At 40.6% G+C, this 14499-nt stretch overlaps 1 protein-coding gene across 2 annotated transcripts; it reads left to right on the plus strand.

The window, feature by feature from the left end:
• Window positions 1–1168: 1168 nt before the first annotated feature.
• On the plus strand, window positions 1169–11281 carry LOC113230358 (F-box/LRR-repeat protein 14-like). 2 transcript variants are annotated; one of them, XM_026464257.1, is made up of 4 exons: window positions 1169–1279; window positions 6104–6365; window positions 8097–9830; window positions 10710–11281. In XM_026464257.1, the coding sequence occupies exons 3-4, from the start codon at window positions 8196–8198 to the stop codon at window positions 10953–10955; spliced, it is 1881 nt and encodes a 626-aa protein (XP_026320042.1). In that variant the 5' UTR covers window positions 1169–1279; window positions 6104–6365; window positions 8097–8195; the 3' UTR covers window positions 10956–11281. The 2 variants fall into 2 exon arrangements, with proteins under 2 accessions (XP_026320042.1, XP_026320041.1); XM_026464256.1 differs by lacking the exon at window positions 6104–6365 and having other exon boundaries at window positions 1181–1279.
• Window positions 11282–14499: the final 3218 nt, after the last annotated feature.

Here is a 14499-nt window from a genome sequence, read left to right on the forward strand (position 1 = left end):
GTTGCATTAGAATAAATACATCGTAAATTAAAATGCAATTAACGTTCCCATAACAGTTGCATATTCACGTGTAGCAACCATGTAGATACTTACAGGTAGCATGCAGCAGCAGGCTTAAAAAGATGTAACATTTAATTTTAACATTCTCTGATAATATTTGCCGGTCAAAATCAAGTTAAGATAATCGCTAATTTAAACAGAAATTTAAACACTCACGTCTCAAAGACCTGGGTTTCGCCTGTTTTCTTCGCGACATCCTTCTCGACATGTCAAGTAACCTTTAAAAGAGGTCTTGTGTTAAATAAATACAGTCCTTTAATTTTTACGAAGCGCGTGTTGCGAAAGTTTATCGGGAAAGTATTGCAGGAACAGCGGGCGAGAAAGGACGCGGGTTCACCCCGCGCTCACGGAGCGGACTGGCGCCCAACAAGTGGCAACAACAACATTGTCACCACAGCGCAAACTCATATGAACACGTTGCCGGCAGAAGGCTATTTTAATACAATTTCGATTCTTTATTTACACAATCATTTTAAACCCATTTAACAGACTGTGACAAACAAACAAAGACGTTTACACACTTTAAAATTTAAATACGTAAACTTACGACACCTACTGTGCATAACGCACAATAATAATAATAACGCACACACTCAACATGGCACCGCACTAGGGAAACCCTGTGTCGAGGGTGCCATGGACACACACATAGACAACCACAAATTACACCCAAACTCAAATATTTCTCCCAACCCGGGAATGAACATGGGACCTCTGCGTGACAGTCCGGCCATGGTAACCGTTCGGCCACGGAGGCAGTTAAATGTACCAATCTACCTGCCCGACGGGACGCCGCCGCCGGTCACTGATCTTCTCTAACGACATTGACTTATTGTAAGTCAATATCTAACGAGCAGATACCTAGTTCGTATCTAGTTAGGTAATAAAAAATGGATCGTGGAAACCATTCGAGTTTGGGTGACCCTAACTCACATTAGGCTCTATTACGCCTGGCTAACAATGTCCCAGAACCGTACATTGCGAACGCATCCAAAGCGAACTCTACACAAAAAAAACGCATAAGCTTAAAGTGTTTGCAAGAAAGTAAATAAAAAAGCGCAATTTCATCAGCTGCTCGCTTGTCAACTGGTAAAATGTCAATGTCAGTGGGGTCAAACAGGAAGTCTTCAAACATAAAAAATTATGTGAAATTCAGCTAAATTATCCAGAAACCTAACATTTTTGTATAAAATCAATACAAATGGAGTTGCCGTACGAGGTAATTATATGTTTCAAGTTAAGTTACATCAAGGGAATAATTTAATGGAAAATTTCTTTGTTAGAGTTTACCATTATAATTGTTTTCACGTGATTTCCTTTCTATTGAATATTTTTGAATGTCAGATAAGGTTTCACTTTTGCGCTTGGTTTATCGATCATGAATAAGATAAATAACAAAGACTTTAGTATTTGTCTCATAAATTTGTGTGAATTATGTTTTATACATAATTATGAAATACCCATTGACTTACAAATAAATGGACGACGGGTCTAATACAAAAACCACTGAAAAAAATGTCCCAAGTCAACCTATTTAAACGTAGTGACATGTAAAGGAATATGAAAAAGCTAACACGTTGAGTTTAAATTGTAATGTCATCGCAGTACTGTCTAATTTTGCTTGCTTCGCTGTCAGTCAACCAAACGAAGACTAAAGCGTCAATGACGCTCTGTATACGATTTTAACGCCCTATAAGTTCGGACACTTTTTAGCACAGACCCGACGTCCATACAATTGTAAGTCAATGGAAATACCTATTATTATTATAGTTAGGGTGGCTTCATTCAGGGCCAATGCATCCCCTCATCACTGCGACCATTGACTGATCTATTGTGATCACCACTAATTACAGTGAAGAGCCAAGGCCGACAGCATTGAAAAACTGAAGGACTTTCCTGGCTCCGACAGATTTAATGTCCTCTGGTTGTGGCATGTGCCTTCCCAGTATGGAACTTTGTACGCCCAGAAGGGGGTAGCATTGGGTGAGTAGATGAACAGGAGTTTCATCGTCTGTGTGGCAAAATCTACATTCTTTATTTTCTCTCTGCCCTATATTTGACATGTGCTTATTTAAGCCACAATGCCCTGTCAAGGTTCTAGTGAGCGTTCTTATGCCATTCCTGTCCAATGGCAGAGCTTCTCTACAGTGTTTGGTACTGTAGGCAGATATCAGGGCTTTTGAATGCTCAAAACCCTTGTTCTGTAGCCACACTTCTTGGCAGAGGTGTGTGCTCTCATTTAGGTGAGTGAGCTTTGCCATGCTGTATGCTATCCCTATGAAGGGTTCGGGTCCAATAAAGGTTTCCCTAGCACCAGCCTTTGCCAGTTCATCTGCTAACTCTTTGCCCTCGATGTCAGAGTGGCCTGGAACCCAGCACAGTACCTTTGTATTACTTTCCCCAAGAGTGTTCAGTATATTTACACAGTTCTCTACAATTCTCGATGTTTGGGTGACTGAGGCTAATGCATGAAGAGCCCCTGGACTAACTGAGTTTATGTAAATATGCTTGTCAATGTAGCCTCTCTTCAGGTTCAAATCCGCACAAGTAATTATGGAGTACACTTCGGTCTGAAAGACAGAGGAGTGTCGTCCCATGTTCAGCTTGTAGCTGAGCATGGGTCTCACACCGTGTATACCACAGCCTATATTGGATCCCATCTTAGACCCATTAGTATACCATAGAAGGCTACCATCCTTCCAGGTGAGACTAGTTTCCCAGTCCTCCCTAGTAGGAAATTCTACCTGGTAGAGTTTTTTAAAGTTTTGTTTGGGAAGCATGACATCAGAATTCCCAGAACAGAGTGTTCCAGAATTGAGTCTTGGGCTGATTTCAATGTCTGGGAGAGCCATCTACTCCTTAACCTAGAGGTAAGCCTGTAAGTGCTGGTACTGGCCTCCCTCTGTATGAATAAATGCAGAGGAGTCAGGTTGTGGACATGGCTCCCGTTGCTAGCAGGCACGCGATGCGTTGTAGACTGCCCAATGTGACTATTGTGGTTGTTTGGCTGACTTTAGCACTCCAAGCAACAGAGGCGTCAGTCACTATGGGTCTCACAATTGCCTTATATAACCAGAGAGTCATCTTTGGTTTTAGACCCCAACGCTGTCCCGCCATACGGCTACAGATACCTAAGGCCATCTTGGCCTTGTTGATCGTGTTAGCTATATGGTGGTTCCATCTTAGGATTTGATCTAGAGTTATCCCTAGATATTTGACTTCTGCGGAAAAGCCCACAGCCCTGCCACCAAGAATTGGATCCACTAGTTTGTCTAGTTTCCGTCTCCTGGTGAAGGGGACAATTGTTGTCTTTTCCGCATTGATTGATAATTCGTTATCTTGATACCACGCAGAAATGGTGTCAAGTCACTTGCATAAGTGATGATAAAGTACTTTGGCAGCGCCCTCGAACTGTGATCACCAGGTCATCCGCATATCCCTGAGCAATATTCAGTTCATCCAACCTATACAGGAGCTGATCCACAGCAAGAATCCACAGGAGAGGAGAAACTACCCTACCTTACGGGCAACCCCTTACTGTGGAGGCCACAAGCCGGTCCCCAAATAACGAGATACTGGCCCTGCGTCTTAAAAACATGTTCTGTACCCATCTCGTGGTTGCAGCGTCCACACCTTTGCAGGTTAGGCCCTTCACCAGAGTATGGATGGGTGTATTGTCAAATGCACCCTCAATGTCTAGAAAGGTACACAGTGCTATTTGTTTGTCCTCAAACGCTAATTCATTCCTGTCCACTGGAGCAAAGCTGTCTCTGTGGACTTTCCACTCTGATAGGCGTGTTGAGTGTGATAGATAGGAGTATACATATATTAAGGACGAAGCCCTAATGTGATTGTCAAGTACCTTCTCCATTGCCTTAAGCAAAAATGAGATTAGGCAGATGGGTCTAAAGGACTTAGCAAGAGAGTAGTCCTTTCTGCCTACCTTCGGTATAAATTCAACTTTACACGTTGTCCATTGCATCGGTATGTGTCCCCAAGCAAGACTGGATCTGTATGTCTTGACCACATATGGCAAGAGTACACTTATGCCTTGCTGCAGTAAGATGGGAGTAATACTGTCCTCACCAGGGAATTTATACGATTTAAACGAGCTTACGGCCCAAACCACTTGTCGGGTTATTATTATGTTGGCGGCTTTGTTCCAGTCTTCGTTGCGAAGTGAATGTAGCGTCGTTGCTGGATTAGTGGGCGTGTCGCACAAGGCCCCCGGGAAGTGGGTTGACATTAAAAGCTCAAGGGTTTCTATCGTAGAAGTCGAGAAGGTCCCATCATGCTTCTTTAACAGTCCTGGTTGATGGGAATTGACTTTAGCGAGCAGTATATGTAGACGTGCACCTTGAGGAGCACTAGCGATCTCCTCACAGAACTGCCGCCTCGATGCTCGCTTGGCCTTCCTTATGTCCATGTTATAGTTAGTTAGGGCTTTCCTGTAGGTCTCCCATTCCTTTGTTAGTTTGGCCCTATTGAAGAGCCTTCGAGTTGTCTCTCTTAGCATTCTCAGTTTTGCATTCCACCACGGAACCTTCATTTTGGAGGTCCGAATTTTTGGCGGGCAGCTTTCCTCAAAAGCGCTGATGATGCCCCTGGAAGTGACCTCAACAGCTAACTCTAGACTCTGAGTGGTTTTGATCGATTTAGGACACCCTTGTATAGATAATGTCCTAGTCTGTCTCTATAGACGCCTCAGGCTGTGTTCCTTAGATTCCTAAATGTAGTGGGGTGACAGACATTTCCTGCTCCCAGGTCAAATTTTATGTGTTTATGATCCGACGTCGTCGTCTCGTCACTAACATGCCAGTCGGTTATAAGTCCGGCTAGCCTAGCCGTAGAGAAAGTAATGTCCAGAATTTCTTGTCTTGACCTAGTAACAAAAGTTGGTGTACATCCTTCGTTATTAAGATACAGGCAACTTGATAGGATAGAGTCATATAGTAACTCACCTCTGTTATTGGTGTCTGAGCTCCCCCAGGCGGTGTGGTGAGCGTTGGCATCACCTCCCACCAGAAGTTTTGCTTAGTGTTTCCGGGCGTATTCCGCCAATCGTGTCAGATCTTCCGTGGGATTGTTCTTTTCTCCAGGTATGCCGAGATATGCCGCTACAAAGTCATCAACTCTGGAACAGGCGTAAGGTTAATGTTTTTGTTATAAACAATGCAGGCTCTGGGTCTACTTCCACATGTGTTGTAAATCAACTTCCCAGCGGCATTGAGTCCCATTATGTTTGTGTGGTTAACACAGGGTTCCTGAATGAGGGCGACATCCACGTTGCCTTTCGCGAAGCAACCGTTCTCTCCACTCCACCACAACCGTTGCAGCCACGGCATGGTGGAGGTTTGCTTGGAGAACCCTCACCCTATCCCCCGTGGCCGCCATCTAGCGGGGATTGAAGCCCCGGCCGCGTTGCTGCCCCCGACTGCTACGAGAAGGACGAGGCCGTCCTCGCGTAGTGTCGCCACTGAGCGTACTTTCCGGACACCCCTTCATCCTAAACGTGACCTGTTTAAACCAAGGTGTGCCCGGCAATTTGAGGCACGTAGATTCTTCACAGATGGGTCGTCAAGAGCGAACGCGACTATCCATCCGTTCGCATCTTCCGTAGTATGAAGAACCTTTAACACTTCTGTGCGGAGGCCTCTATTTTGGGCCCCCAGCAGGCTGATGGCCATCTGCACCGACTCACATCCCTTCTTGGTAATGTAGGTGATGGCGGTGGTGGGCTTCGGAAGCTCGCTCTCCTCAATCAAGGATAGCTGGGCTTCCGGCCACGGCTTTAAATTGTCGATCTTTCCCACAAGCTAGTCTGCACTTGCTTGGTCCTTGCAGGTCACAAGAATCCAGTCTGGCTTGTGAAAGAGACCTAGGAACTTCGGCCCCTTGCCATGCGATGTAGTACTCGCTATGGTGCGGACCAGGAACAGCTCCACCAGCTCTATTTGCTACACTGGCATGGGTTCCGAATTCCGGATAACCACGCGCAGGGAGCCATTAATAACGCTAAAAATAGGTCTGTTCCTGCTTTCAGCTGGCGCCATGGCCCTGGGAGCCTGCCTGACATGCTCCTGTGGCGACGCCTCCTCTGACCGTTCACGCTTCTGTGCTTTTGGTTTTGGAGGTGGTTTGGACACCGGAAGATCACTCTAGGGCTTTTCAGATAGAGGCAGAGCTTCTGCGTAGCTCATACCTGTTCTCATCAGGCCCTGCAGTCTCTTCCGGCGAGACCCGCTCAGCCGAATGCACGGCTGAGCGCTGGATTCCGATACCAGGAGATCCGAAGGACCCGCCTGGTTCGTATCCATAGCCGTGACCGAAGTCACGTCGTTATTGCTGGGTGGATTATCCATCTCAGCAATCGTTTCCTCCAAGGAGGAAATTAAAGCGGTAATATTTATATCTTCTTTCTCCGTACACATCTCACGAGATGGTAGGGAATTAAAAGGTCACAGCCAGCAGAGCCCCGCTTGCCAGCTGAAGGGCATAAAGTTCCGCCGAGGTGCCCTGGTGGGTCAACAGTGTGATATGTCTACATCATACTGTTGAAAATTATTGTTTGTTTTAGTTCACGTTTTTAGCACTAATTCACTCTTTCATAGCCAGTTGTTGAGCTTTGTTTTGTTTTATATACAGAATGTCTTCGATTAAGTTTTTTTTTATAATATCAAATGACGGGTTGAATAAGTTGTGCGTCTGATGTTAAGCTACATGCCTGTTCCTAACAGTTGCAGTGCCACTCAGCTCTTTAAATTGCAAATATCTGTGGCGCACTGCCACTGTGCTCGTCACCCTGAAACAAGTTGACAAGTCCCATGTGCTTGTAATTTCACCTAGTATAGACGCTAAATTGAACTTTCAACAGCATATTAATGCATTGACACAGAAAGTTAAAAAACTTTCTTTACTTTTACTTTGAAACATATCTGAGATATGTGGCAGATTGTAATATTACGATAGTGGTTTACCGGTCACTTTGTCGATCACTTTTGATGTACTGCATATCAACTTGGGGTGGCTCTGCTAAAACTTTTATGTTGGAGGCTGAACGAGCAGAAAGAATGATCCTAAACATTTGTAATTTCAAACCTAGACTGTACCCTACATCAACATTGTATACGGAATGCGGGGTTCTAACTGTAAGACGGTTATTTATTTTCTCTTCTGTTGTCAAGCAACATCAGCATGTTGAGTATCCCTTAGAACATGAAACTGGTAATAGTAGAAAAGAGCAAAAAAAAATTTAAATTTGTACGTATTTAAAAGGTAAAACAGCTTTCATAGAAAAATTCTTTGTATATCAAGGTGGTGGATTCTACAGTAATGTTAACAAACTGTGTCACATCTATCCCAAAACAAGAAGGGAATGCAAAAGGGGTTGGTTGGCTTAGAAAACTTAGCTACGAGGAGACTGAGTACTTTCTAGTGTCTTCAGCTATATGATCATACATACATGCACAAACGCACGCACGCTCACATACGAACACACACACGCCTCAAATACGCTCTTACTTTTTGGGTTTTGTTTCTGTTTTATTTTGTCATCCCTATGTCATCGATCGTCAATTAAAACCTAGTATTTTTAATGTAATCGAGTGTTGAACGCCAGGAGACTCATAGCACAGGTCTAACCTAGTTAGAGCTCCTGTATCCCAACCTTTTGCCTGTGATTGTTAGAGTACATAGAGTACATAGACTACACAATGTATGACTACATATGTTGGGAGAAAATAAATTATTTATTTATTATTATTATTATTTAATTACACTTTTTTTATTACAATAATGTAATTTAATAAAGTAATTTATTGCATTATTATCAAGTAATTTTTATTGACATATTTAATATTATGTATTTATGATAGTTATGAGTACGAAAAATAGTATACTCAATGTAGTTTATAGTTAGAAGTATAATATTTTATCATTATTTTATAGTCTATTGTGTAAATGTTTGGTAACTCTGTAGTATGCTACCTTAATGTATATCTCTTAAATATACTGTAAATAGTAAATTACCTTTTCAGGTACTGGTGTACCTATTCAAGTATTTGCCAAAATCTGATAGAAGAGTTGCAAGTGAGGTGTGCCGCTCCTGGTATTTAGCAGCCAATGACCGTTGCTTTATGAAAAACAAAGTTGTGGTGTTCTACAAGACAGGGTTGAATGATGAGAACTCACCATTGGACATTTTCGAAAACTCCTCTGTTATTTATTACAATTATGAATTTAACGAGGTGGAAATATCAAGCAAACTGAATGGTTTCTGGGATCAAATGGGTGACACTATAAAAACTGTAAAGCTACAAAATTCTGATGTATGTGAGAAAGTTTTTGTCTACATGCTTGAAAAATGTGCTTATCTCGAAGCCCTAGCTGTACAATCCTGCAAAGAACTATTTATGTCCGGGCGGCTATTAGAAGGCAAAACAGTAGGATTATTATCCAACAGTCTTGAAAATCTAAAAATCCTCAGTTTATCAGGAAACCAATATCTTACAGATGCACTGTTCGATAGGTTTGTGTCAGCGGCGCCATCTCTTGAGGAATTAAATTTATCTGGGTGCTCCTTGCAGTTTCATTTGGGCTTAGTTAAAAAGTTTTATCCACCAAACATTGACATTTTCCAAAACCCATCAGAAAGTGTATTAACATTTTATTTTGTCTGGCAATTCATCAAGTCTAGAGCTAAATACTTCAAACGATTGTTGTTTTCAAACACACTCATCGATGGATCAGCATTAAAGTTGCTTTCAGAAACTGAAAATTTACAACTGTTATCTCTGGAAGTTCACTCTTGTGATCAGTTAACAAACACTGGGTTTTTAGCTCTAACTACGCATCAAACTACATTAAGGGAACTTGATGTAAGTCTGTGCACTCGAGTCACCGACCAAACATTAGTACACATCTGCAAAAGTCTAGTCAACCTGGAGTACCTCAACATACAAAGATGCCGAGCTGTCACCGATCTGGGTATCGCTGAGTTAGAAAAGTTAAAGAAATTAAAATTTCTTAACATATCTGAATGTGAATTGATAACTAAGGATGGCCTCAAGAAAGGCATTTTTAATGAACAAAACGAAATCTTAGAGGAACTAGATGTACATTCCTTGAATTTAGATCAAGCTGCAATCATAATGCTCTCTGAAACATTGCCAAACTTAAAATCTTTAAACGTAAGTTTCTGTTTCAATGCAGTTACAGATGTATCCATACAAGTGATTTTCAAAAACCAAGTGTTACTACATACATTAAAGATGAGTCACTGTGATAAAGTATCTGATGCTGGATTGACAGGCATGAGGAAAGTAGAAGCTGAAGGGGATGATGAAGCCTCCATGTCTGATTACGACGAACCTGATGTTGTTCGTCCTAGAATACACCTTGGATCCAGAGCTGAAGAAGAAATTGTAAGGGATGCTAGGAGAAAACGCGACGTGATGCGTATGTGCGAGAAATTGACCACGAACTCCTTCACAGGTTACTCTTTAGCGCGTATGAAAGGTCTTCGTGAACTGGATGTCAGCAGCTGCAATAAAATAACAGATGTTAGCCTAACCTATGCATTTAATTTCAAAGAAATGATAAAATTAAATCTGAGTAGATGCCAGCAAATAACTCACGAAGGACTAGAACACCTCGTTAAAAACTGCCGCAGTATTGAATACTTCAACTTAACTGATTGCTATAACTTGACAGACGAAGCTGTAAAAGAGATTGTAACAGGCTTGCCAAGATTACAGCACTTGGAACTACGTGTAAGTATTTAAATAAATTTGATTCTTCGTACAAAATAGTTAATTCACCTATAAAACAACATCACACAACATATCGAGTTCTTGGGTTTTCGCGATTGTTACACATAGGAAAAAAAACTATTTTTCCAAATTTAAATCGCGTATATTTGTTTTTTCATTCAAAGGCAAGTAAAATTTTATGACCATACTGTTCTGCCCTCCCACTATTGCTTGCAAGTTTGTCGCGTATGCAGATGTTAGGGTAAACGGCGTAAGATGACATGAAAGCCATAGTATGTGGTAAAAACACCACAATCACACTGAAGTTAAGAACATTTTAACTTTTTTTTTAAGTAAATGGACTTGACCACTACTTACCGAACTGCCACGCAGACGTCTCAGGTTCGATTCCCGGGCCGGGAGAAATATTTTGTATGGCCTACATTTATTTCTCTCGTGAGTTTGGGTGTAATTTGTGGTTGTCTATGTGTGAGTATATGGCACCCGCGACACAGAGTATCCCTAGTGCGAGACTATGTTGAGTGTGTGCGTTATTATTATTATTACTTAACCCTGGAGCCAAGATGGGGTCTACGAAGATGCTTATTCAGTCGCACCTTAAAGATGCTCGGGGTTGTATGTGCTCGGAAACACAGTCGCAGGCAGGAAATTCAATTTCTGAGCTGTGCGCTAACGAAAAGCGTTTAGTACCTACGCCGAAGGAAATATCGACCAAGTAGGTAGGCATGATATCTCGCCGCACCTCTGGATCTCCAATGGTAAAAGGGGGCGAGCCGAATGAGGTCATAGGCATACTCATCGAAGTATGTTCTGTAGAAAAACCGCCAGACAGGCGCCGGTGCTGGGCTACAGTATGAACTATGTATGTTTATCTTTCAGGGTTGCAATCAACTTACTGACAGGAGTTTAGAAGCTGTGAGGTCACACTGTGAAAAGCTGAAGTTCCTGGATGTCCAAGGTTGCCGATTCATGTCACCTGAACTAGCATGCGCGATTGGAAGCCTGCCTACACTGCATACAGTACTAATGTCTAAACCAGGACCTTATATTACGGACGGCCTTAAGAACAGGTCATCAGCTCCAGCATTTTTACCTGCTTTGATGAGAAAATTCCGATTGCATTAATTTCCCAGAAAATCTTCTTGAAACAAATTGTAACAGTGAAAGTAATTGTTTTTAAACTGTTGACATACTCTATCTTCCTAATGTAATACAGTCTCGATTTCTGAAACTAAATATCTTTACGTAAAACACCAACTCAGTTAAAGATACAAAATTATCTTTTTCATTTACGTTAATCCGTAATAGGTAGTGATACGTGTTTAAAGCGACCATTATTATGTTTTATTTGTAAATAACGATAGTATATTAATTTGTATATATTTTTTCGCAGTTGCGTAATACAACTAATCTAATAACTTAACATTGTACTTCTCTATTATTTATATAAGCACCTAATTTGGTTTGTAAATCAAAGCTGGATTTACATTTGTCTGAACGTGTCGTATCGTGACGCGTCAGAACGGTATCGGTTTCATACACACAACATAAGCCGTCACGTCAGATTGCGACACACTCGTATAAATCTAACCATATTAAATGTATGAAACCGATAGGTACCGTTCTGACGCGTCGCGACATGACACGTCAGACAAATGTAAATCCGTCTTTTGTGTAAACGGTCATACCTATTACTATTATGTTTAGTTTTTAAAGTATCCCTAATCACATAAGGGAAATAATAAAGGTTGCGAAAAACAAATGAAATATATACCGACAAAATCATTGACTTACAAATGACAAAATTATCATATTTAACAAACAATAAAGAAAACAAATTCGTAGACACGGAAAAGAGACTACATCCGAAAGAAAAACTTATGTCCTATGTTGTTCCGTGTAGTGGAATAGTTAAACAAGCGGCAAAATTATGAAATGTATAAGGTCATTTTGGGTAAAATGTAAGTCGGTAGGTTACTCAGCAAGATTTTTCGGAACTTTCAGTATTGCATTCGATTGGCGCTTGATTGCCGTATTCTTTTTCGCACCGAAGTTTACGGTAGCTTATATGTATTCATATTTTGATTAAGCTCGTTTTTAATTTACTTTTCGGAGCTTTTATTACTAAGTACCTATAATATAATAATTATGTTCTGTGAGTATAAAATATTCATTCAACTGTATTACTAAGTTTCTGTATAAAAGATAAAATCTTTTTTTTTTTTTTAAATAAGGAAATGCAATATTTTCATTGTGATTACAAATTAAATATTTCTATCTAAATCTAAACTAATATTATAAATGAACTCCCTCCGTGGCCGAACGGTTACCGTACTGGTTTGCCAAGCAGAGGTTCCGGGTTCAATTCCCGGATCGGGAGAAATAGTTGTATGGCCTTACTTATTACTCTCATGAATTTGAGTGTAATTTCTGGTTATCTATGTATATGTGTCCATGGCACCCGCAATACAGGGTTTCCCTAGTGCAGGGCTGTGAGTGTGTGCGTTATTTATTTATTATTTACATATTATAAATGCGAAAGTAAATCTCACCGCTATATATTCACGCCTAAACTAAAATAATAGGGGTTAAAGTATGAAATTGCCGATTTGTACTGAAAATCTAAATTGTTTATTTTTTAAATTTTTAACAAATTTATTTAATCAAAATAGTTGCCATTATTATCTATACATTGCTGCCATCTAATGGGAAGGTTATTAATGCCTTTGCGATAGAACTCCGACGATCTAGACTGCACAAACTGTGTGAAAGCATTTTGTACTGCCTCCTGGGAAGAAAACTTCTTGTCACGTAGATAATTGTCCAAATCACGAAAAAAATGGTAGTCCGTTGGAGCAAGGTCTGGTGAATACGGAGGATGACGAATGGTTTCTAACTGCAGTTCCTGAAGGGTCAAAATGGTTTCTCGTGCTGTGTGAGGTCTCGCGTTGTCGTGGAGCAATAATGGTGAAGATCGATTCATGAGTCGGGGCTGTTTTACTGCTAGTTTTGTCAACATGGTTCGGAGTTCGGCACAATAGACATCTGCCGTTATTGCTTGACCAGATCGGAGAAAACTGTAGTGAATAACACCATGCTGAGACCACCAAACAGTTACCATTACCTTTTTATTGGTAAGTTTTGCTTTAGGACACTGTTGTGGCATTTGACCTGGGGTCAGCCATTGCATTTTTCTTTTCCGGTTATCATAAAAAATCCACTTTTCATCACATGTTACAATTCGATCCAATATTCCTTCATTTCTGTACCGGTTCAACAAGGCAACACAAGTTTCAACACGCGTTTCTTTCTGCAGATCAGTCAAATCATGAGGCACCCATTTTTCGTATTTTTTTATTTTATTGATTTGACGCAAGTGAGTCAATATTGTGGGTAAGGTAACGTTAAACCATGCCGCTAATTCCTGGGTAGTTTGACTAGGATCGGCTTCCACTATCTCTCTTAATTCATCGTTATTCACCTGTGTGGGCGGTCTTCCTCGTGGCTCGTTCTTTAAGTCGAAATTTCCATCACGAAAGCGTTTAAACCAAAATCGCACGGTGCGTTCATTAGTAGACCCCTCTCCAAACGCAGCATTGATATTGCGGGCTGTTTCTGCCGGGTTAGTTCCGCGTCGGAACTCGTATTCAAAAATCACTCGAATTTTCGCAGTATCCGTCTTTCTTGTCTAAATTGAATAACAAAAACAATTGAAAGTCGATATTCAAATGTTTCAAATTAAAAAAAAAAAAAATCACAGAAACCATTTGAAAAAAGTTTCATTCGAAAACCTCAAACCATGAAGATTCTATGAAAGTTCAAAGAACCTATTGCAATAAAACGCCAATTTCATACTTTAACCCCTAATATAATGAATTTTGGTATAGAAATAAATGAGACCTAGGAGTAGGACATAAGTTTCTTTTGTAACAAAAATAAATCTTAATGGGGGTGAAATAAAGGATGAAAGTTTGTAAGGAGAACCAATCATTTCTCATGTAAGTAATACAGGAGGCTACTCGAAGTACTTATTCTACACAGACGAAATCGCGGGCACCAGCTAGTAGATAGTATGGCCGTTTCCTCATGCTCCTACTTGTAGGAGCACGAGGACTAATATGTCCTTGTGCTCGTACTGGTAGGACCAAAAGGATAAATATGTCCTCGTGCTCCTACTAATGTACTATACATATATTCGTAATTTAACTACAAGATGATTGCGCGACAAACTATTTCGTTTCTTTACATAATGTATCATTTGACATTACCCATTGACGTTTGGTATTTTTTTTAATCGACTTAAAAAAAGGAGAAGGTTCTCAATTCGACTTTCCTTTTTTTTTATATGTATTTTACGCAATAACTCGTTTGTGAACCGATTTCGATGGTTATTGTTGGAAAGGGGGTACCTCAATAGTGACCACCCATTTAAATTTGAAGGAAATATTCCACCTCTAAGGGTGGCAAACTAAGGGATGAATCCGGTTTCATTTTCCAGTCCTCTATCTCAATAAAACTTGACAAATAGATGTCATTCCACGAACTCTTGAGATCGGTTTTTTTGTACTCTGTACTGAAATTATTACGTGGCGTATATTTATTTTATATTCCTCCATGGATGTTGTAGAGTAGCTGTGATAATGTTTTACACCTAATTTAATTTTATTAT

Source organism: Hyposmocoma kahamanoa, unplaced genomic scaffold, assembly GCF_003589595.1.
Source record: "Hyposmocoma kahamanoa isolate Upper Pololo Valley unplaced genomic scaffold, ASM358959v1 63, whole genome shotgun sequence".
NCBI classification, from domain to species: domain Eukaryota; kingdom Metazoa; phylum Arthropoda; class Insecta; order Lepidoptera; family Cosmopterigidae; genus Hyposmocoma; species Hyposmocoma kahamanoa.

Bases quoted from the DNA above. Each gene is read 5' to 3' on its own strand.
- LOC113230358 (XM_026464256.1), top strand. The intron at 9,831-10,709 runs GTAAGTATTTAA...TTTATCTTTCAG, and splicing joins TACAGCACTTGGAACTACGT to GGTTGCAATCAACTTACTGA.